General features: G+C 39.7%; 2 protein-coding genes across 3 annotated transcripts in view; one reads left to right on the top strand and one right to left on the bottom strand.

The window, feature by feature from the left end:
• Positions 1-9,896, bottom strand: part of LOC146472099 (ubiquitin-fold modifier 1) — a 37,766-nt gene extending 27,870 nt beyond the window's left edge. Inside the window, exon 1 of the mRNA XM_085120665.1 lies at positions 9,890-9,896. Within this exon, the coding sequence (XP_084976791.1) occupies positions 9,890-9,891 (2 nt within the window). The 5' untranslated portion in view covers positions 9,892-9,896. The remainder of the gene's footprint in view (positions 1-9,889) is intronic.
• LOC146472098 (histone lysine acetyltransferase CREBBP-like) overlaps positions 1-19,008 on the top strand; it is a 23,137-nt gene extending 4,129 nt beyond the window's left edge. Inside the window, exons 5-29 of one of the 2 annotated variants that reach the window (XM_085120660.1) lie at positions 184-294; positions 645-740; positions 2,580-2,624; positions 2,925-2,964; positions 3,673-3,756; positions 4,188-4,311; positions 5,307-5,427; positions 5,849-6,417; positions 6,858-7,059; positions 7,376-7,494; positions 8,050-8,136; positions 8,873-8,956; positions 9,078-9,146; positions 9,257-9,345; positions 9,540-9,620; positions 9,787-9,843; positions 9,965-10,042; positions 11,510-11,577; positions 11,668-11,812; positions 12,485-12,742; positions 13,482-13,647; positions 14,179-14,352; positions 14,758-14,925; positions 15,760-16,023; positions 16,353-19,008. In XM_085120660.1, coding sequence (XP_084976786.1) covers positions 184-294; positions 645-740; positions 2,580-2,624; positions 2,925-2,964; positions 3,673-3,756; positions 4,188-4,311; positions 5,307-5,427; positions 5,849-6,417; positions 6,858-7,059; positions 7,376-7,494; positions 8,050-8,136; positions 8,873-8,956; positions 9,078-9,146; positions 9,257-9,345; positions 9,540-9,620; positions 9,787-9,843; positions 9,965-10,042; positions 11,510-11,577; positions 11,668-11,812; positions 12,485-12,742; positions 13,482-13,647; positions 14,179-14,352; positions 14,758-14,925; positions 15,760-16,023; positions 16,353-18,572 — 5,519 coding nt within the window. In that variant the 3' untranslated portion in view covers positions 18,573-19,008. The remainder of the gene's footprint in view (positions 1-183; positions 295-644; positions 741-2,579; positions 2,625-2,924; positions 2,965-3,672; positions 3,757-4,187; positions 4,312-5,306; positions 5,428-5,848; positions 6,418-6,857; positions 7,060-7,375; positions 7,495-8,049; positions 8,137-8,872; positions 8,957-9,077; positions 9,147-9,256; positions 9,346-9,539; positions 9,621-9,786; positions 9,844-9,964; positions 10,043-11,509; positions 11,578-11,667; positions 11,813-12,484; positions 12,743-13,481; positions 13,648-14,178; positions 14,353-14,757; positions 14,926-15,759; positions 16,024-16,352) is intronic. The other variant, XM_085120661.1, reaches the window with a different exon arrangement.
• Positions 19,009-21,889: the final 2,881 nt, after the last annotated feature.

Raw genomic sequence — 21,889 nt, 5'->3', positions numbered from 1 at the left:
AGTAATGCTAAAGGAGTGTTCAGAATACTAATAGACAAGAACAATAAACAAGAATGTAAAAGTGTTGTTTTTCCTAGTTAGAACAGAAGTTGTAAAATTTTAAAGGAGGTTACTTTTGTTAACTGCCCACTGTTTCTTTAAAATGTGGGAAAACTTGTTGTTCTCCTGTTTTTCTTCTTCCAGTTGCTCATTGTGCTTCATCTCGTCAAATAATTTCACACTGGAAAAACTGTCTAAGGCAGGATTGTCCAGTTTGTCTTCCTTTGAAGCATGCGTCTGATAACAGAATAAGAGGTAATGAGCCTAAAACATTCATGTTTATGTAGTAAAAAAGATTGACTAAGGATTTATGTGCTGTAAAACAAGTAACTGTGGCTATTCCACTAAGTACACAACACATGCGTACAGTAAGTCACAAGTTTTCTTGGTTCGCTGCCCAAGATTTTTTTGCTCATGCCACTCATCGGCTTCCATAAGCAAAATTCTAGCTGTTGAGGGAACCAATCAGAGTGTGCTACTGCCTATGTCTTTCAAGGCATGTTTTTCTCTGGATTTATCCATTCAGTCCTCAGATTGTATCGCCAAAAAAAATATTTAATAATTTTTGCCATTTTTAAATAACTCAAAAACTGTTCTTCTTCCAGGGAATGCTCCAGGCAATGCTCCAGGCCTTGAGAGAGCATACGAAGCTCTGGGAATTACCTTAGCACGAAATGGAGAGCCTAGATTACAACAATTTGGTAAGAAATAATTAGTTTGTGGTGTGTAAGAACCTTTATTTTGTGTAATGATAGGTACAGTTGTTATCCTTTTCCTTGTATAGAGTGATCTAGATAGTCCATTGCAACATTTATCTGCATGGATGGAAAGGTGTTGTAAACCAAAGTTTCTTATCTTTTGACGCAATTAACAATGGACAGGCTGTATCCATGGTTTAATCCTTGCACCATCTAGTCTATATTGTGACAAACAAAGTATTATGACCATATGCAGGGACCGCTCACAAATTGTGAGCCTATTTTGTGAATGTTTATAGTTGTGAAAACATAAGGGAATGTATGGGAATGCTGAAAGGTTCACATTAATGGTGAAATATTGTGAGGAATATTCCACTTTAAGTTTGTCATAAAATGTAAACTTACCTCGGTAACTGTGTTCTGTTGTCATTGTGGCTCAAAACAGCAAATTTGTATTAGCAGTTCAAAGGGTTTTGTGTGGCCCTCTACAGCAAATAAGAATAGAGGAAGGGAGGAAAGCTGGATTTCAGTCTGGTCCAGTGCCAAAACGACATTCCAGCCAAGCTGAGTGCTAGAGGTTTCTTCTCATACCATTCAATTGGAACTTTTTCAAAAACCTGAAATGCCTTTTCCTTGCCATGCCTTTTCATTCTGTGAGATAGGAAGCAGGGGCAAATCTATAACCAGCGATACACTTTCTACTAACTACTCTGGGATAGGAATGATGAACTTGTCTTCTTATCAGGTTTCTTTCATGTGCCATTCATGTGCCTTGCCCCATGGTAGTTAGTAGAACATTTGTTGCTGGTTGTTTGCCCCTGCTTCCCCTCCCAGTGCATGAGGTTATTAAAAGTCATTGTTTGATTGCATCCAATCAGATGAGAGTAAGTGGTATGGCTGTTACAGGCCAGAACACAAACCTCCAGCTATGACTGGCAGGAGTTTTGATTGCTTGATTGCACAATATTATTTGACAACTTGTGATTATTTGAGAACTCGGCTTGTCTGGTGCGTGGTTTTGGAAGTTGTACAATGCAATTTTCAGGGTAAAATTGGCCTCACTACTTGGTATAAAATCTGGTTTCCTCCCTTTTTGTATTATGTACAGTAGACAGCCATTCAGCACCCCTCAGATCGCAAACATTCACTGTTTTGAGTCACAAGGATGACAAAACAATGACTAAGTTAGGTTTACATTTATAATGAACTTGAGGACGGTGCCTCCTTTTTGCTACTGCACATATGTTTTGCGCATCTCAGGATGGTTCAAGAAATTTGGGTTTCCTATGGATGGCGCCTAGTAATACAGGGATATTTTTGTGCAGTTTATAACCATGTAGGAAAAGATTATCTTAGCAAGAGCTACTGAAATCCAAAAAGAAAATTGGGGTAACCACGCATTTTTCAGAGATAATTGAGGTTCTATAAAAAAAAAGGCATACACTGTTTTGTATTTAACAGCTTTTTAGAGTTATTGTTGCTTAAATATATATACCACTAATTTTCTTTTTGGATTCCACTTGCCCTTGGTCAGATTTTTTTGTTTTTTTTCGCATAGTCATAAACTACATAAAAATATCTTTGCACTAGTAGGCACCATCATCAAATGCTAATATTTCTCACAATATTTCCTCATTAATATGCACCTTTCAGTTTTAGGCACTGAAGCAAGACATAAACAAACAGGCACAGCTGACTTAAGAGGCTAAACCTAGGATTTTTGAATGTGACACATTTGTTTCGGACCCCTAGCCTTGCCCTGATCCTTACAAGTTTGTGGTATGAAAAAGCATAGCAAATTCAAATGCTCTTTTTACTCAAACATTTCCTATTTGATTTCAGGGCCAAATTCTTTGATGAGATCGGATGCTGCACTGTCTCTGGCAGGTCAGCTAATAAAACTGTACTTCAGGCTTGTTGTGGAAGTTTTAAGTACATAGCAACAGCCTTACAAGTTTTATCATGCCTTCAAAGAACTCTTCAGTTTAAATTTTAATCCTTACTCCTTTCCTCTCCAAATACAATATTTTTAATACTTTTGGGGTTTGTTTTGTTCTTGTTTTTTTTCCTTTTTTCAATCTTCAATGTTTTTCCAGGTACGCACTTGCGCATGTGTGTGCATGTAGCTACGCCCCTGCAAGACTGTGAATTTTCTTTTTAACGTTTCTCCTTTTGTCTGCATTACAGACAACAGATCATCTGGTGAATCGTCCATAACAGCCACCAGGTGAGAAAAAATTTATCTTGTTTGTTTTAGCAATTCCCACTGAAAGTAATAAAGGGAGTTAGTTTGTAAAGCCTGCTGCACACTTGAGGAAAGAGCTGAGCAAACTGCCTTGTGAGAGACCGCGAGGCAATCAGCTGAGCTGTTTCCTCAAGTGTGTGGTTGAGTTTTTGTGAGAATTGTGCTTCACAAGGTGAAATCTCAAATATCAAACATGACAGATATTTTCGTCACGGCCTCCCAAGGCGAAAAACTCACGAAAACACAACCGCACATGTGATGAAAGAGCTGAGCTGATCGCCTTGCAAGGCAGTTTGCTCAGCTCTTTCCTTGAGTGTGCGGCAGGCTTAAAAAAACTGTGGTGCTGCTTCAGTGGGGAGTGGAAACAAATGTTTGGTTTTATAAACAGAGTTGATGAGGTAAATTGGCTATCGTAAAGAGATTCAAGTGCTGAAGTTCCGAGCGTTAGCCCTTTGTCAGAGCAAATTCTTCGCATTATCAAAGGGCCAATGCTCGAAAGGCCAGCGCTTGAATCTCTTTATGGTGGTCAAATTACCTTATCAACACTGTTGATAAAACCAAGCGTTTATTCCAACTGAAAGTAGGCCAATTGATACATTTTTTGCAGTATGGATATAGCTAATCTTTAACCAAAGCAACCTGATCTGGTCAAACATACCAAATGCTTTTGCCACATGTTTCTTTTTCTAGCACAACTGCAAATGGAAATCGTGGCCCAAAAGAATGGCATCAGCATGTGACACCAGATCTCAGGAATCATCTCGTACATAAACTGTAAGTTGGTACTTTGTTGTTATAGTTTGTCTGGAGAGACAAATAGGATTCCTTGAAAACCTGGGTAGTTTGGTGAAAGGGTAAAGGGGTGTAGGAAGCAAAAGAGAGCATCGAAAAATTCTTCAGAACACAGGAAGCTTAAGTTGTTTTATCCATTTATCCCCAAAGTTGACATGCCTGTTCTCCTCATTGTTACTCTCTCTTTCTTGTGGTAACAGGTGGGCAAATTTGTGAAAAAAAAAATTGGTTCAAAGTATTTCACCTCTGGTGATTGTTTCCCTTACGCTCAGGTCCTGTTTTTTTTTTTTTTTTTTTTGATCAAGTGCAGATATTGTAAGGAGAATTTAGATGCAGCTGACTGCTTGTGCTTATAGGGTTATGCAAGCAGGCCTAAGTCACCTGTAATTAAACATTGAAATTGTATCTTGCAGGGTCACAGCTATCTTCCCCACTCCAGTCCATGACCCTGCTGCCCTTAGAGATCGACGCATGGGCAATCTTGTTTCTTATGCACGCAAAGTAGAGGGAGATATGTACGAAACAGCAAATAGTAGGGTAAGTTGATATGCCTTGTGGTAAATAGGGAATGTTATATTTCTTAATAAAGGGAGATGCTTGTCGCAACTGAAGGTAAAATGTCAGTGATGTTTGGTGAGATGTTACAAATTTCTGGTTTTTCACTTCCTGCAACACAGACAATGATCCAATGAATTGAACATACTGTAAGAGTGTTTCTAGTTGACAGTTACTGAATAGTTAAGTGTTGTGTTGCATTCCTACTACATTTGTAAACAAGAGCAGTTTTCTAAGTTTTTTTTAGCCTAAAGTGTTAAAATGTGTCCTTGGTTCGTTTTAAAGTAACAGACCTCACTGCAAGGTTTTTTGTAAGGCACCTGTGGAGATTCAAAGTGCTCCTTTAATTTCTTGAGTTTGGATTATGATATCTCGCAATACTAATTTTTGTGAATTGGGAGAATTTGCTGTGACTTATGTCTAATGAACGAGATGTGGAGATTTCATGTTGGGAATGTTTTTCTGTAAATAAGGCGAATGACTTTCCTGGAAATCAGATTGTGAAAAAGAAAACTCAATTTAAGTGTCTTGAGGACAGTACCTTTTAACACAGAGGTGTTTTGGCATGGCCTTTGACTATGTAGGAAAAGCAGATCTTAGCGAGGGCTATTAAAATCAAAAAAGAAAAGTGGGGGTAACTATACATTTTTTAGAGATACCTAAGCCATAATAATTCTAAAAAGTTTTACAAACATGACAGTGTATGGTCTTTTTTTCCCCCACCTCGAAGCTCAATGACCTCTGAAAAATGTGCGGTTTGCGTCAAATTTTCTTTTTGGGTTTCAAAAGCCCTTGCTAAGATCTTTTTTACTTCCGTGGCTTTAACTATGCAAAATACCTTTGAATTGGTAGGTACCATCATTAAGAAATTATACTTTTAGAATTATCGCAAACAGTAGAAAAAGGAGGCACCATCCTTGAATGTAACAAAGCTTTTTTTAAAAAAATGTAACTTTGTTTTGCTTATGTTTCTCCAGGAGGAATATTATCATCTGTTAGCTGAAAAAATATATAACATTCAAAAAGAATTAGAGGAAAAACGACAAAGGAGACTTCGTCAACAGCTGAGGGGAAATCTGCCTCTTGGGGGTGGACAAGGTAAGAAAGCTGCCAATTATAAGTGATGTTTTAAATGCTCATATTTGATTCAGCAGTTGTTTGTGGTGTTGTTATTTTGGTTACCATTTGCCTATCCAATCAACTGAACACTTAGTCTTACATCAAGAGGAAACAATCAGTGAAGCAACTTAGTGATTAACTGTGTGTGCATACATGTATGAGGAGTCTTCAGTTGGCCGGTTGAAAGAAGGTCATGTCCAAGGAGGAAACAAGGGTTAAGGGCAAACAAGCAACCAAATTGAGTCTGAGTTATTGTGAAAGCCTAATATACTTGACTGAGATGTTGAAAGAAAACTTAAGAACAACATTGACTGAATGATACTGAATACATAAATGGATTTATGAATAATGCAATGTAGCTTGCAATGGATCATTACTGACTTGTTTCTTTTGTCTCCAGGCAATCTAAGTCAATTTCAACAACTGAATGGAGACTTGGGTGGGTCCCAGATTCCAACAGCAATGACAGCAGCACAAGCAGAAGCGGCAGCAGTCGCCGCTGCTCAGCAGCACAGACAGCCCCCCTATGACGTGGCTTCACCTGTATCAATGCAGCCTCAAAACTCTTCAACACAAGTACCTTCCATGACCTCACCACCTCTTCAAGGCAGGATGTCACCACATCTACCGATGGCAGGTCAAGCACCTTCGGCCCCACAGTCTCAAACAGCACAACCCTCAGCAACTCCTCTTTCGAAGCAGCCCATACCCAACCAGATGTCCCCTTCAGGACAGATGATGACACCCCCTCGTTCTCAGGGAAAAACTCCACCTCGTGATTCAACTGGAAAAAATCTTGGAAATGTTAATACTCAGGCACAGTCACCTTCATCTCAAGGGGACCAGTCAAACTCAAATGGATATGGTTCTGCAACTGAGAGCAAACCTAATTTACAGACTCAGTTGCAAACAATTAAGACTGAACCTTCCACTCCTCCTCCCCCACAACCACAGCAAGGACAGGCCAAGGTATGTTCTCTTTATTTAGCTGTTTTGTAAGCAGTCAAGTTGTTTCTTTTCCAAGAGCATGGGAGGCTCGCGAAGTCAAAATGGAGCAAACAAATTGAGACGGGGGAGGGAGAGGGAGAAAAGGTTCCCTCTTCTTCCCTCCTCCATTTTTTGTTTTTTCTCCCCTTTAAGCATTTGTTGTTTTTTTCATGCTTGTTTGGGAAGGAAATGACTCCCACTCAGGCTAGTTACCTTCAAGTTGCATGTCTTGAGGGAAATTCCTGTGAACGTCAAGAATCAAAGTTTAATGAGAGACTTTGATGTGAAATTAAGCTTTTAATTCATTTTCATTTTTATTCTATAGAACTTTTGCAGGCAAAGTAGTAGTAATAGTTACTGCATGAGTTCTCATCAGTAATATTACAGCTTCTATAAACCAGTGTTGCTTTTTATAATGTTAGGCGCAAGACAGTGTGTCTGGTCCTGTACCATCCAGCTCCCCTGCCCAAACTGGTACCACTATTCCTCAAATTAAACAAGAACCTCAACCCTCAGCAACAACATGTACAACACAACCTGTAGCACCACCTAGTTCCTCTCCCAAACCATCCAGTTCTTCGTCAATTCCTGCAGCTGGTACAATGCGGTTTCCACTTAAGAAAGGTAGGAATCTGTGACTGTTAACAGTAAAATCTCTAGACTCATACATGTATTTCAGGCATTTGTTGTGTTTTGTGATTCAAAAGGAATCCCATTTTAAAAGATAAGGTGAATTTTTAGTGGGCAGCCTGTCATCCTTTTAGCTAAAACCTTGAATAAATAAAATCCCGTAACCGCTTAGTAATATTAAAAAAACATGTGTGAGTCGTAAGTGGATATTTGAGATGAGCCTCGTAACAGGCATCAACCTATATGTACAAGGAGGTAAATTCATATGTTGCGTTGTAAACAATTTTATAATGATTTCACCTGTCTCCAGTTTTTCTTCCAGAGGAGTTACGGCTAGCACTCATGCCCACTTTAGAGAAGTTATATAAACAGGAACCAGAGTCCCTTCCGTTTAGACAACCTGTTGATCCAAAGCTTCTGGGTTGTCTGGTAAGTTGAAATGAAACAGTTGTAAATCTTCAGTAAAATAAACACAACTTAGTCTTAAACATCATCAATACATGGCTCAGATAACTTTTTCCTGTAGTAGCCAGTTCCTTCTGGGCCTGTTTTTTCAAAAGCTGATCAACACAAATCCCCAAATTTTACAAGTTTACTGAGGTTTTCATCTCACTTGTTAAAAATGTCTTCAAAAGCTTAAGTCTAAGTGAAAACTGAAGGGCAAAACTCTTTTGGAAGAATCTTCATTGAGAAGTTATTGATCTTAAATCAAAGTGAAGCATCATTACAGAAAGCTACATTTCGCTTGCTTATTTGTGTGGTTTCTGGCTTAATGCTACCAAGGCAGACATAAGCAAGATTTCCATTGGCAGTGGCAAATTTGGTGCCAAATTCTGAGCCCTATGATATTTGATTCCATGGCTGATGTACCGACTAACCAGAAATAGTACATTTTCTGTAATATTCTCTTTGTAACATGTTTGAAATAACTGCAATTAAAATGTGAAAATCAATGGTATTAATAAAATGCTTTGAATTTTACAGGATTACTTTGAAATAGTGCGACATCCTATGGATCTCTCTACAATTAAACGAAAACTGGATGCTGGACAGTACAATAACCCATGGGAGGTTAGTATGAGCACAATACTTTCTGTATCAGATCTCTAAAGCATTTTGTAGTGGGGAGCAGTACAAAAGCAGTAGTAGACAGCAGGGGCCATTATCCCCTATCACAGTAATTTAACTTTTTGATGTAGAGCCAGTAAAGCAAAACAATTGACACTGCTGAAAAGAACACCTTAAAATTAGTAAACAGGCCATGTTTGAGAGCCTTACATCTTTTGAAGTAGCGAAGTCATTAAGTCTGAACATTTTATAGACTTTTGTATGGAAATTGGCAAGTTTTGTTGGTCTTTGCACAATTGTTTGCAAAAAGTCCTGAATTTATGTAATTATATCTTCGGTATGTTTTATAGACAAGAACCTCAGACTTGGCCATTTTATTAATTTAAAGATGCTCTTTGCAGCAGTGTCAATAGTTTTTCATTACCTATATCATAATTTTAAATTACCATGTTAAAGGTCTGTTCTCTTACCTGTTAGAGGAGTCAAAGAAATGTCCAATAATAGAGCAAGAGCTAAATAATTATCTGTAATGAGCACAGTTGCTGTCTACCAACACTTTTTAGAGGGCTGCTTTAAGTTTTTGGAAGTCAAGAGAACTTTGCTTTCAGCTGATAGAGGAGAATTATGTCCAATGTACTAAGATCAGTACTAAGTGAAGGTCAAGCAGATTATGGTGAGAAGAGAAGAGGAAAAAATGGTGATTAAGCTTTTAACCATTCTGTTTTGTGTTGTTTTGTAGTACTGTGATGATGTCTGGCTCATGTTTGATAATGCTTGGTTGTATAATAGAAAAACCTCAAGAGTATATAAATATTGTACAAAGGTAAGAGATTTTGTCATATTTTTCAAAGTTTGAGATCTTGGTTTACTTTTTTCAATTTAAGGCAGACTAAATTCCTATGAACTGAGGCAGTAATGTTTATTGTAACCTTCATATTCCACAGCTGTCTGAGGTGTTTGAACAAGAAATTGATCCTGTAATGAGAAGTCTAGGATATTGCTGTGGAAGAAAGGTAAAAATATTTACATCAAACACAAGTGAGTTTTACTTTATGTTTCACTCTCCTTTAACCTCTTTATTTTGTGAGGTTAATACGTGCTTGCATGTATGTTGTGCTTTCAGTATATTTTCCACCCTCAAGTGTTGTGCTGCTATGGAAAGCACTTGTGTACAATTCCAAGAGATGCCACGTACTGGACTTATCAAAATCGGTATGTCTTTATTCCTTTACAATAAGAGCAGCATCATTCTAATCACTGCCACAAACCATTTCATTATCATCTCACCATCATAATTGTACTGTGTTTCTTGGTCTATCGTTGTTGTCATCGTTTACTGTTCCTTAAGTTATCAGTGTAAATGAGCTATCAGGTGTATATATTTATTCATGTCTTGTTCTATGTAGATATCACTACTGTGAAAGATGCTTTGAGGAGATCCCCGGTAATGAAGTCAACCTTGGAGACGATACTACAATGATGCAAAGGTAAAAAGCTGTTTACACGTGGTCAGAATCATCATTTCTACTACATTTCTGGATCTCTTCTCACTGTCCTTTTATATATATACCCACCACACAAGATCCTCTTTTTCTGGTAACTTCTATGTAGTTTCCTGTGAGTCTCATTCTTTTTTTCTAATTCTTATTTCAGCACAGTGTCAAAAGAAAATTTCAAAAAGATGAAGAATGACCATCTTGACATGGAACCGTAAGTGACTTTGATTTTCTCAAATTGTTCCTCAAAATTAATAGACATTTCAACTTGTAGAAGGTGCTCCATGCAGTCTCTGTTCTTACTGTTTGTTTGTTTGTTTTTTTGTTTGGCACAGATTTGAGGAGTGTATTGACTGTGGTCGAAAGGTACACCAAATCTGTGTTGGCTATCTGTTGTACATCTGGCCAACTGGGTAAGTGTTCACACTGTTCTAGCATTTCTACTCATTCCGTCAGCAGTGTTTATAGCACAAGTGCTGGTAAGCCCAAGCATTGAACTGCACTAAGAATTAATTTCAATTGATCATAACATGGTCAAAAATCCTAACTGGCAGGAGGCAGACCAGCTGGCTATTTACAAGCATGGCCAAAGAGTTGAACAAGGGGCTACTGAGAAATTACTCCAGCTTGCGGCCAGAGTGGGGCTTGAACGCAGCACCTGGATTTCGAGTCTTGACATCCTAACTGCTTGGCCATGCTGTCTCTATCAATCTTCATCTCTTTCAAAATGAATTTTATACTTGCATCGCTCACTGTAGAGTAAAAAAGTTGACAGGAATGTTTTATGACTAGGTGTCACATTTTGTTGGCAAATAGCCGAGAGGGCATCTATTGACAGGATTCCAGAATACAAGTCTGTTCTAATTTGTTCTTTTCAATGATTGTATGATTGGTCTACCTAGATTAGCAACTGCTACTCAGTCCATTGCAACTAACAATTTAAAATAAATGTTGAAGTTGGCAGTGGAATACCATTGATATTCTTTTTCTTAATCAATTTTAATTAGCTTTACTTACTGCAGAATACAATGTTTACAATACTAAACACCTCTTACACTACTTACAATATTGCAATCTGATTTGCAATACTAACAATACTTACTAAGTACTACACTTACAATGCTAAGGATGTTTACTATACAAGTTTACAATACTTATAATACTTACAAAGCTCACAATACATATGTACGTACATCAACCTACACTAATTACAATAGTAACGATATTTACAATACTTCCAATACCAAACCTTACATTAGAACAAAGTGCATAGCTTTACAAAAAAGAAAAAGATAACAATTCGCTAATGTAAAAACCTACGCTACTTTTTAACAAAGATTGTACAAGTATTTGTCATTACGGATGTGTATTTTTCTGTTTCAATTTTATCATATACAAGATTAATGTAATCTGCAAATTAGAACATTCTTTCATTAATCGCATTAGTATATACGAAGTACTTTCCTATTATGATCAGATGTTTGAGGGTTGAACAAGCTGACCAGTCATTTAACACACTGTAGATAATTTCTTTTTCGGAAAGTGTAGTTATTTTTTGTGTGGAGCGAGTTGTACCAATTGACAAATTTGCACCAAAATGGGCAAGCTATCACACTTGTGGAGAATAAATGTGAGATAGTTTGCTCAATATTGGTACAATAAGGGCAATAGGGGTTTGCGTTTTTTCCATTTTGTATAGAATGTTATTATTTTTATTTTTATTTTATTTTTATTTGTATAAAGGACGTTATGAATAATCTTACATTGTAAGACAGATAGCTTTTCTTTCTCTTGTTACCCAAAAGTCTGGAAATAAGAATTTAGAGATTAGAATGTCTCCAAAATTATATTTGTTAATCAACTGCTCATTTCTTTTGCAGTTATCAGTGTGATGCCTGTTTAGCAAAAAGGGGTGTGAAGAGGAAAGAAAACAGATTTACTGCAAAGAGTAAGTGCAGTTGTAAAACTACTGCTGTGAGTATTTGTATCGTGTACTTGTTTCTTGGAATTGCAGTAACCAGGCTTTGCTTTTCCTTAGAACTTCCAACAACCAAGCTTGGTGATCTGATTGAGAATCGAGTGAATAGCTTCTTGAGTAAAGAAAACTGTCCTGGAAATGTGACGATAAGAGTCGTTTCCTCCTTTGATAAGCAAGTTGAAGTCAAACCAGGAATGAAGTCAAGGTCAGTTAAGGGATTTAAGGAGTCCAAAAAAATTGATACTATTGATACTTGAAGTATGTCAGTATTTTTAGTGCAGTGGTAGTTGGTGGGCCTTTCCATGTGAAGATGAGAGGGTTGGCTGTGCAAGGCTAGCTTGTTCTCTGACTCAGACTTGCTCCCAGACAAGCCTCAGATTTGCTCCTGTCTGGCCTAGTAGCTGAGTCGGCAGATCACCGGTGATCAAAATGCGGATGCCATGGGTTCAATTCATGCCAAGGTCAAAGATTTTTTCTTTTCCTTGTGCAGTCCGCCATTTTCTTATTAGGGTTAACACTCAGTGGGAAATTCATCGGTTCACATAGCGCTACAACATACACTACGGAGTTAATTCTCTGATCCATCATTTGTTCTGTTCATTGTCGTGTTGTTTCCTTAGACTAGAAGCTCTATTCCACCTTGTCTATCTCTACCGAGGCATATAAAGTTATGCTGGGGTGAAGTAGCATCCCACTGAGGTGTGAATGGTTGCAGTACTCCTAGGTTCTTCATGCTATCGAAGCTAGTTAAGTGTTAGTGGTGTGGGCCTGTGCAACTTGCCCCTTGACATTCTACTTGATATGGATGCATCCGAATTGTGCCAATACTTTCATTGCTAACAAACATCATAAGACTGTTAAATTTTCCTTTCCTTAGATACGATGGAGGAAGCTTTCCAGAGTCATTTCCTTACCGTGCAAAAGCCATGTTTGCTTTTGAGGAGATTGATGGAGTGGATGTGTGTTTCTTTGGAATGCATGTACAGGAATATGGCTCTGAATGCCCCCTTCCCAATACGCGTCGTGTTTACATCTCGTACTTGGACAGTGTCCACTTCTTCCAGCCACGTCACCTACGTACTTCTGTCTACCACCAGATCCTCATTGGTTACCTTGAGCATGTTGGACAGCAAGGGTATGTCTTGTTTTTGTTTTAGCCATTGTGGTGGGGTTGATTTTTTGTGAACGTTGGGGCTTACTTTAGGCAGACAAATGGCTCCTCACATTTGAACAGATTGACAGTGTGTCAGATAACAATAGGTCGCAGGTCAAATCCACCAATTAAGGCTGGCAGCTACTTGGCCAGATTTTGGTTATACCCTTCCCCATACATTTTTTCATTAACCGCCCTCATTTACAGCTAATTTACACATATCAATTAATCGGGTTGATTTGGCCCGATGTGACAAAGAAAAGGAGTGAGCAGACAGAAATCAGCCAGATTTAAAAGGTCAATCCCCCCCCCCTCCCCCAACCCCCCGCTACACATAGAGAAAGGATATGAGCTGACAATTGAATATTTATTGTAACACGTCAATTTATTGACCCATGCAATTGAACCTACTGATCAGTCAGGCCAATAAATTGGTACAGTCAAACCTCTTTATTACGGACACCAAGGAGACAGGAATAAGTGTCTGTATTATAGAGGTGTCTGTTTTAGAGAGGTAGGCTTCATATATGGATTTCAGTCTCTCAGGGACCAAGTGAACTGTCCGTATTATAGAGGTGTCCGTAAGGAGAGGTTCCACTGTATGTGTAAATTAGCCGTTAGGCTAATCTAGAAAACTGCCAGCTTACTGAGTTGTGATTGATGCATTGGTTACTTGGATGATTTGGTTTTTGATTGATTGATTGATCTGTGATCTCTTTAGGTATCAAATGGCTCACATCTGGGCGTGCCCACCCAGTGAAGGAGATGACTACATTTTCCACTGCCATCCTATTGAACAGAAGATTCCCAAGCACAAGCGACTTGTTGACTGGTATAAGAAGATGCTTGATTTGGCAGTCAGAGAACGTGTTGTCATTGAATACAAGGTAACTACTCTAATTGCATAAAATGAATTTTCCCCACACTCCAGCTAATCCAGGTTTAATGTCAACTTGAAATCTTACTTACTGTAATAACAGACCTTAAAAAGCAATTTTATTGAGAGAAATGGAATTCTCTTGGTCAACTATAATTCAGCTTTCAAAGAAACCTTGCACAGTAGTCTAACTGCAGTTCCCTATGTGCAGAAGACACAGAAAAGAGTCTGGGTAATGGCTTATGTTAGGCTTCCAGACTATCCACGGGTACATACATGTATCAGCCATATAGTATAGTATTTGTGTATTATTATGAGTTGTATATAGTGTTGGATACATTTGAATTTTTTGTCCTTTTATATTTGTTTCATTTACTGTACCCGGACACGACCTTACGTCCTGCAAAGCTTAACCTTTTTATCAAGCTGAAATAATGCCTGCCTGTCTAGACTGCAAGCTGTTAGCTCTCTTGGTTTTCGCTCAAGCATCAAAAGTCACTTGTTTTCTGCTACTAACTGCAAATTTTTATTGATGTTGTAGGACATCTTAAGGCAAGCCAACGATGATGGGTTGAAAACAGCAAAGGAATTACCTTATTTCGATGGAGACTTCTGGCCAAATGCACTGGAAGACAGCATTAAGGAGCTTGACCTGGAAGAGGAAGAGAGAAAAACTGCTGCTGCCGCGGCAGCTGCCGAAACTGCTAGTAAAGAGGTAATAATTTGTTTCAGAGAATGCTGTTACCTTTCAGGTCACTGGCACCAGCATCTGTCAGAATGAGTTTTTTGTATACTTGCTTTTATTTGCATTTGATAATCTCTTAGTGAAGGGAATTGGGTTTTTAGAAAAGGCAATACAATTTATTCTTCAAAATTGTAAGCTTTGTGAATAAGAATATAAAAATGAACTACTATGTTTCTGACCTGGTAACTAGTTTGTAGACAAAAATACAGGCAATTTGGAGCAAGTGTGTTTTCAAGGCTCAAAATTCACGTGCATGATTCCAAGAGTTTTGGGTAGTACACGCTAACCTGTTTTCACAAGTCAGAAGTTGTAGCCAGTTGTGATCGACTTTGCTAGATACAGTATTTGGACAAGAAATTATTTCTGTTCTTGCAGGGCACTCCAGGGAGCAAAAATAAAGGCAACAACAAACGAAGTAACAACAAGAAGGGGACGAAAAGCAAAGCGAATAACCGCAAGAACCCGAAGAAGACTAGCGGTCCAGTAACGGGCTTGTGTGACTTGTCGCAGAGACTGTACAACACCATGGAGAAACACAGAGAGGTGAGGCTTCATTGTTGGTAATATTACTCAAGTAATCTGAACAGTCTAGCTTGTTGTCTGTAGCTCACTGCGCCTTTCAATAACATGCGGACTCTCAAGGTTCAACCAGCCGTTACGTTTTTCACTGCCGTCAGTTACAGCAGCGGACTTCTAACAAAACAACATTTGGCTCAACGGGGTAACAGGTTATGCTTGTGTACTGTGATTGGCGGATATTGATCCACTTTGTCGGTTTCTGTACTTTTTGTGGTCGGCAGGTTGCCTCCGGTATTATAATTGACGGCAGTAAAACAGGCAAATCGTTAGTTGGGTCGCGAAGTTCATAGTCCGTATGTTATTAAAAGGCACAGTACGTGAATGCATGGCTTAATCCACCGTACCGAGAAAGATGGCTACTGGTACATTTACCTATAATACTTAACGTAAGAAAACCCCCAAAACGCTCATAAAACGCACAGAAAAGTTCTAAAAATTTCAAACCTTTATACACAATGTTGTTAGTACAGGGACGAATTTCGCACAAACGTGGCTTTCTATGTGCCTATTGGCTTGGTTAGGTTTGCAAGGTATTGTGGTAAAATGTACGGCCGCCATCTTTTTCTGTACAGTGGATTGCAATACTGCCTCTGCGGTGATCTTTGTGATGATGTTTCTTATCCTTTCTGTAAAGTTTTTGAGCGAGATTGTTCTAATTAAAGCTACCGAGTAAAATTCTCTTGTAACGTGTTGTGTTGTTGTTTGTGGAAATCTAGGAACATCTTTGAGAGGTAAAGAGTTCATGGTTGGTGTCCAAGGATCGACCTTAACCACATTCCGTTCGTTCGTATTTTTCAGGTCTTCTTTGTTATTCGACTGAATGGCCGCAAGACACCAGAAACAAGTGATCCAGATCCTCTGATGAACTGCGACATCATGGATGGCCGTGATGCTTTCTTGACCCTCTCCCGTGAGAAGCATTATGAATTTTCATCGCTGAGAAGAGCCAAGTACTCCACTATGGCAATGTTGGTGGAGCTCCAGGGCCAGGACCGGTTTGTCTACAGCTGCAACTTGTGCAGGAGACCTGTGGAAACACGCTATCACTGCAATGATTGTGAGGTACAGTAACGATCACTGTTTATGTAATCGTTATTTTACATCATGGCCGATTCGACTGTAGCATGGTAGTTAATACAACATCAAATCTTGAAAATTCCAAATCAAACAAAGGCTTTGGGTATGCGTTAACGTAACTTGTGTCTTGTGGTGGGCACAAGGTCCACAAGTTTAGAGTTAGGCTTGAATCAACATTGCTTCAAAGTTGTTTCAAGTTGCACAAGAGAACTTTTCGCGCAGTATAACTTAAAAACAAGGTCTTGTTATAAATCCCCTCAGAAAAAATTACAGATCTATAATGTGACATTAGATATTTGTTATTATTTTTGCAGGACTACGACCTGTGTGTGCCATGCTACAACGAGAAAGGTCATGAGCACAAAATGGAGAAGCTGGGGCTAGACTTAGATTTGGATCAACAGCAAGAACAAGATGGTGAAAAGGAACGACCTCAGCTCAGTGCACAAGAGGAACGAAGGTTAAAGATCCAGCGTTGTATACAGAGCTTGGTACATGCAACCCACTGCCGTGAGATCAACTGTCAGCTTGCAAGCTGTGCCAAGATGAAGCGTGTTGTGGAGCACACAAAAACCTGCAAGCGAAAAACGGGAGGTGGCTGCCGAATTTGTCAAGAGCTTATTCATCTTTGTTGTTATCATGCAAAGCACTGTTTAGAGAGGGAGTGTGTCGTACCATTCTGTCGACACATTAAACTCAAACTCAGACAGCAACAAACACAGCAGAGGTTTGCTCAGTCCCAGACACTTCGCCGTCGAATGGCTACAATGCAACGTCACGGAATGCAACCACCGCCTCAAATGCCAGGTCAGAACATGCCACCTAATGTGGGTGGGCCTGGAGGTATGGGACAACCGCATCCTGCATTGCAACCCCCTCAACAGCCTCCACCCTACCAAGCACCTGTAATGCCTCAGAAGCCTGTCATTAGTGGTCCTCCGCCACGTGCAGTGGAAGCAGCGCAGAAAATCGCCCAGGCTGCCACTATGCAGGCTGTAGGTGGTGGTGTACCAATGGGAATGCAGGGTCGCAATGTACCACACCCCCAGCAAAGTTTTCCACAACAACAGCCTCCAACTATGGCTACACCTTCTGGGCCAATGGCACCTCCAGCAATGATGAGACAGCAGAATCCAGCTCTTGCACAGCAGAGTATCGGACAAACCCTCCCCCAAGGTATGCCCCCTCAGGGCATGCCGCCTCAGAACATGCCTCAAGCCATGCAACAAACTATGCAACAACCGATGCAGCCCACATCAGGAGCTCCAGGCAACCCGGGCATGAATCCTGCAGTGTTAGAATGGTTCCAAAAACAACAGATGAACCACCCCAATCCTATGATGCCTGGAGGGCAGCAACAGTTCCCCCCGATGCAGGCTGGACAACAAGGCGTCCCTACTGTTGGACCTCAGCAGAATCGACCCAACGTGCCGGTTCCTCTGCAGCAGTTGTTGCATACGCTCAAGTCTCCAAGCAGCCCCCAGCAGCAGGCTAAAGTACTTCAAATTCTGAAACAACATCCACAGCTAATGACAGCTTTTATAAAGCAACGGCAGATTGTGCAGCAGCAGCAACAACAACAACAGCAACAACAGCAGCAGCAGCAACAAGGGATGCCTCCAGGAATGCAACAAGGACTGCAGCAAGGCATGCAACAAGGCATGCAACAGGGAATGCAACAGCCTATGCAACCCAGCATGTCACAGAATATGCAACACATGCAGCCCAGTATGCAACAACAGGCAATGCAACAAAGTATGCCACAAGGAATGCAGGGTATGCAACAAGGCATGCAGAATCCCATGCAACAAGGAATGCATCCAAGCATGCAACAGAGCATGCAGAATATGCAGCATCCCATGCAGAATCCCATGCAGCAGATGCCCATTGCATCACAGGCTAGCGTTAATCAACAACAACAACAACAGTGGCTAAGACTTCTTCAACAACAGCAGCTGCAAAATCAACAGCAGCAGCAGCAACAACAACAACAGCAGCAGCAAAATATGTTCCAACAACCCCAGGTACCTCCATTTTCGCAAATGAACGCAATGAGGAGAGGACAGGTTCAAAATCAACTGACCAACTCACAAGCGGGAATGATGCATCCACACAACGGTCAAACGCAGGCGTCTCTACCGCAGCATTTTCAGGCAAAACAGCCACAGTTTCCTTCACATCTGATGTCCCCACAATCAGCCAATCCCATGTCACCACAGCAAGGTATACATCCGTCACAGTCACCTCGACCAGTCATGTCTCCACAGCCGCACCCAACAGGGGCGTCACCACGGCAACAGCCCACCATGTCTCCACATCCGCAACAAACGACACTCACATCCCCACGACCCACTCCCTCGCCGCATCAAGCGGCCACGCCCCAAATGGACAATCAGTTGATGGATAAACCGATGTTTAGTGCCAGAATACTACCCCCGATCCAGACCCCTACTGACCCGGACCTGTCAATTGGTCAGGAAGATTCACCGCTCACACCCCAAGATCAGTTGACGAAATATGTCGAAAATTTATAATAAAAAATGAAATCCCGACACAAAAAAAAGAATTTTAAAGTAAGGAAAGAGAACAGATGAAATGTACTTTATGGAGCAAACTTTATATGTAGTTTTATCGCCGCGATAATCAAGATGACGAAATTTTCTACCATTCATACCATTATTATATAATTAATTTGTATAGCTGTTAAGCTGATTAATATCAGCTCAGGAAGGAATTGATCCTTCAACCAAAGTCAGAGAGGAGAGACTCCATGGAATTTTAGTTTTAGAAGTTTTTTTGAACGTCTTCAGTCAAAAGGCACTGTATAAAGCGCACATTCTTACAATGCATATATATTTGTCCAAACGTGCTTGTGTACCAATAAATGTGTGCACTTTTCACAATGTTTGTGTGCTTACTAGCCTTCTTATAATTTGTAAATAAAATTAAAGCCCTTATTTCGAAACGTAATCGCGACTTTTATTGACTGCCTACCGAAAAAAAAGTCGTTTTGAAGTTTCGTTAGCACGGAAGGGCCAACATCGGGCACTCTAGGGTTAAAAGAACCAGGGTGAATCTATACGGTCGACAAAGTCGGTGAAGACAAATCCAAGAGGAAAATAAAGACGTAGCTCCATTTTTAAGCTTCACCCCAAATATCTGCCCCTGGGACCCCAAAGATGGGATGAAGGATAGTTGAAATGCGCTTTATTATTATTGAGAATAAAATCGAACATTGACATACGAAGCCTTTCATCAGGAGTACCTGATGGGCCGCTCCTCTGAAGGCTGGAATAGAGCTGGCTGGGAACTGAATGCATGAGACGGTTAACTGGCTGGAATTTTTCCAAAAATCTGAGAATTTTTATTAAAACACTGGTTCTAGCTTGGTAAAAAATGTCTCGTTTGTTTTTCCTCCCTGTCAGGACCACAGTCGCGCGCGTAAAAAATCGTTTATGACTTTTCACTCTAACACCGTCTTTACCAATGAAATTTGAAGGCGCCCCAGGAAATAACGACGGCTCCACTGTTCTATGAAAAACTATTTTACACAGAACATGACCAGCGCTTTTCTTCCACTCGAAAAGGCCGTAAAATACACATGGGCGTCTCCAAAATTTGGAATATCCTGCCAATTTTTCAGTGACATTCACGGAAAAGATTTCGAATTTCCCAAGTGTTAATATCCTGCTGTGCCGTAATTATTTCATGTTTCCCTGGCATTTTTCCGAAAATTTCTCAAGATGCGCGAAGGAATTTCCTGTGAAACAGGCCCGTGATGTTGGACACCCTCCCTGCGCGTAAATGTATTTATCGATGTTATATTTTCAAGGAAGCGTAATGTACAGAATTTGTTAAACAATACCCGTCGACAATTTGACAAGGACATTTCAAGATATCTTGAAACGTTTCTTTCCCTACGATGTCTTCGGGCGACTTGCCAGCCTTAATATCAATATGGTTGAAAAAGAGACAAATACAGCCGACAGCGGTACCTCTGGACGTTTTGCCGGAGCGTTGTACCATGACGATACACTACGAGATTTCGGCCCGCGGTTCGCATATGCCAGCTGGAGATGGTTCGGCGATGCTTTCCGATACCTTGTCCCGACAAGACAGTGAGGGAGAGAAAAGTCGGCCCCTAGATATATGAGACAGATCCCTTTCGTTGGCACCTCAGTTCCACCTCACTGACTTAAACTGAGATTCAGCCATGTATATATAAGACAATGTAGTCATGTGGGATGGCTGTGGTACGTTTTGAGGTTTGAGCATGCGCACGGGCTAAAGCGATAGACAGAAGGATGATTCGTGTTCAAACGACTTGTAGTCTTGGAGCTACCGCTAGTCTTGGACTCCTTTTACCTTATTTCATTCTTACAATTTTTATTGCTGTTTTCCCGAAAACGATTGCTCCTTCGATAGATTGTTGACATTTTTAAGGTGGGGCTCTACCTGAATTTGAGTGAAATTTGAAGAGATTTTAAGAATGGATAGAAGAAAGAAAATGATTTTTGGAACACTAACAGACAGTCGATAACCACGCAAGAGCACCCCAGGTTGCTAGTGGACTAATTTGGTATCCGTCTATTAATTATTAACTACAAATTCTAATTTTAAAACTTCACTACATCTTCAACATTTCTTATTTCTTTTAATTTTACCAATCCTTCAAGAAAAATTATTTCCTTCCAAATATACCTAAAAATCACCCAAAAATTCATAAAACACCCCAAATCATTGATTTGCGTTATGAATGGAGGGTTTTTGTAATGCTTGAAATGCAAACAAGATATTTCCATTTGACCGATTTAAAGCAGCGTGAAAACGGCTTTCAGGTGAACCCCCACCTTAAGGGAATCTGTAGCAAAGTTGACGCCAAGAAGTCACGATTTAAGAAATAAAACTAGATATCGTATTCCGAAAATTCCAGAAAATCTAAGAACTGAGGTCAGTGTTGAAAATGCCAGTCATCATGTTTTGAAATGTCAGCTCAAAATTTTGCAACACTGGAAAACTAATTTATTTCGTTTTCAGATGGATAAATATGTTGTTAAAAAGGACAGCTAGCATTATCGTAAGGCTAAAAACAGCTGATAAATTCGGAGAATAAGATTCCATTCCCTAAACTTTCAGCAAGTCAGTCAGTCAGTCAGTCAGTCAGTCAGTCAGTCAGTCAAACAAACAAACAAACAAACAAACAATCAAATCAATCAATCAATCAATCAATCAATCAATCAATCAATCAATCAATCAATCATTTTATTTGCCCATTTCAAAGTAATAGCATGAAGGATCGTAGATTAAATAATGCTTGGGCAGGAGCTCTCAGCAAACCCTTTGGGTCTTTACGAGGAGAGCCCCTGAATAAACTTACACAAACAACATGCCCTTTAAAGGCAAAAAACGATCAGGGAACAGGAGACTACATTCCAAAACGTGAACATTTAAAAATGTTCTCATTGTATGCCCCTGCCAAATGCGCTCTAAGAAAAAGGATCTTTGCTGATATAAATTTGACCTGGAAACAGTGGAGAGAAGAGCCACTCCGTGGGTTCCACTGAAATTCCCATTTATTTTATTATTTTTTTTATTTATTTTAAATCTGAAATACCCCGATTTCAATGCCCTTAGTGATCCTGATAAAACATTGTTTCTTTTCATTAACAAAGATCCTTTGTATGTTAGAAATAAGGTTTTTTTATTTTTGTTTGTTTCTATGCAGGGAGGAAAATGTCATAATTGTTAGGTAATAAATTTATTATTTTACTTATTTTACTATTGCCATACATATATTTTTTTATCACTGCTGTCTTCCCCATTTTCTATTGCAGTAACATCCTAAGAATAA

Source organism: Pavona decussata, unplaced genomic scaffold (assembly GCF_977016875.1).
Source record: "Pavona decussata unplaced genomic scaffold, jaPavDecu1.1 SCAFFOLD_102, whole genome shotgun sequence".
Lineage (NCBI taxonomy): Eukaryota > Metazoa > Cnidaria > Anthozoa > Scleractinia > Agariciidae > Pavona > Pavona decussata.
Note: the sequence above shows the minus strand (reverse complement) of the source record. Positions and strands in the feature narration are given on the sequence as shown.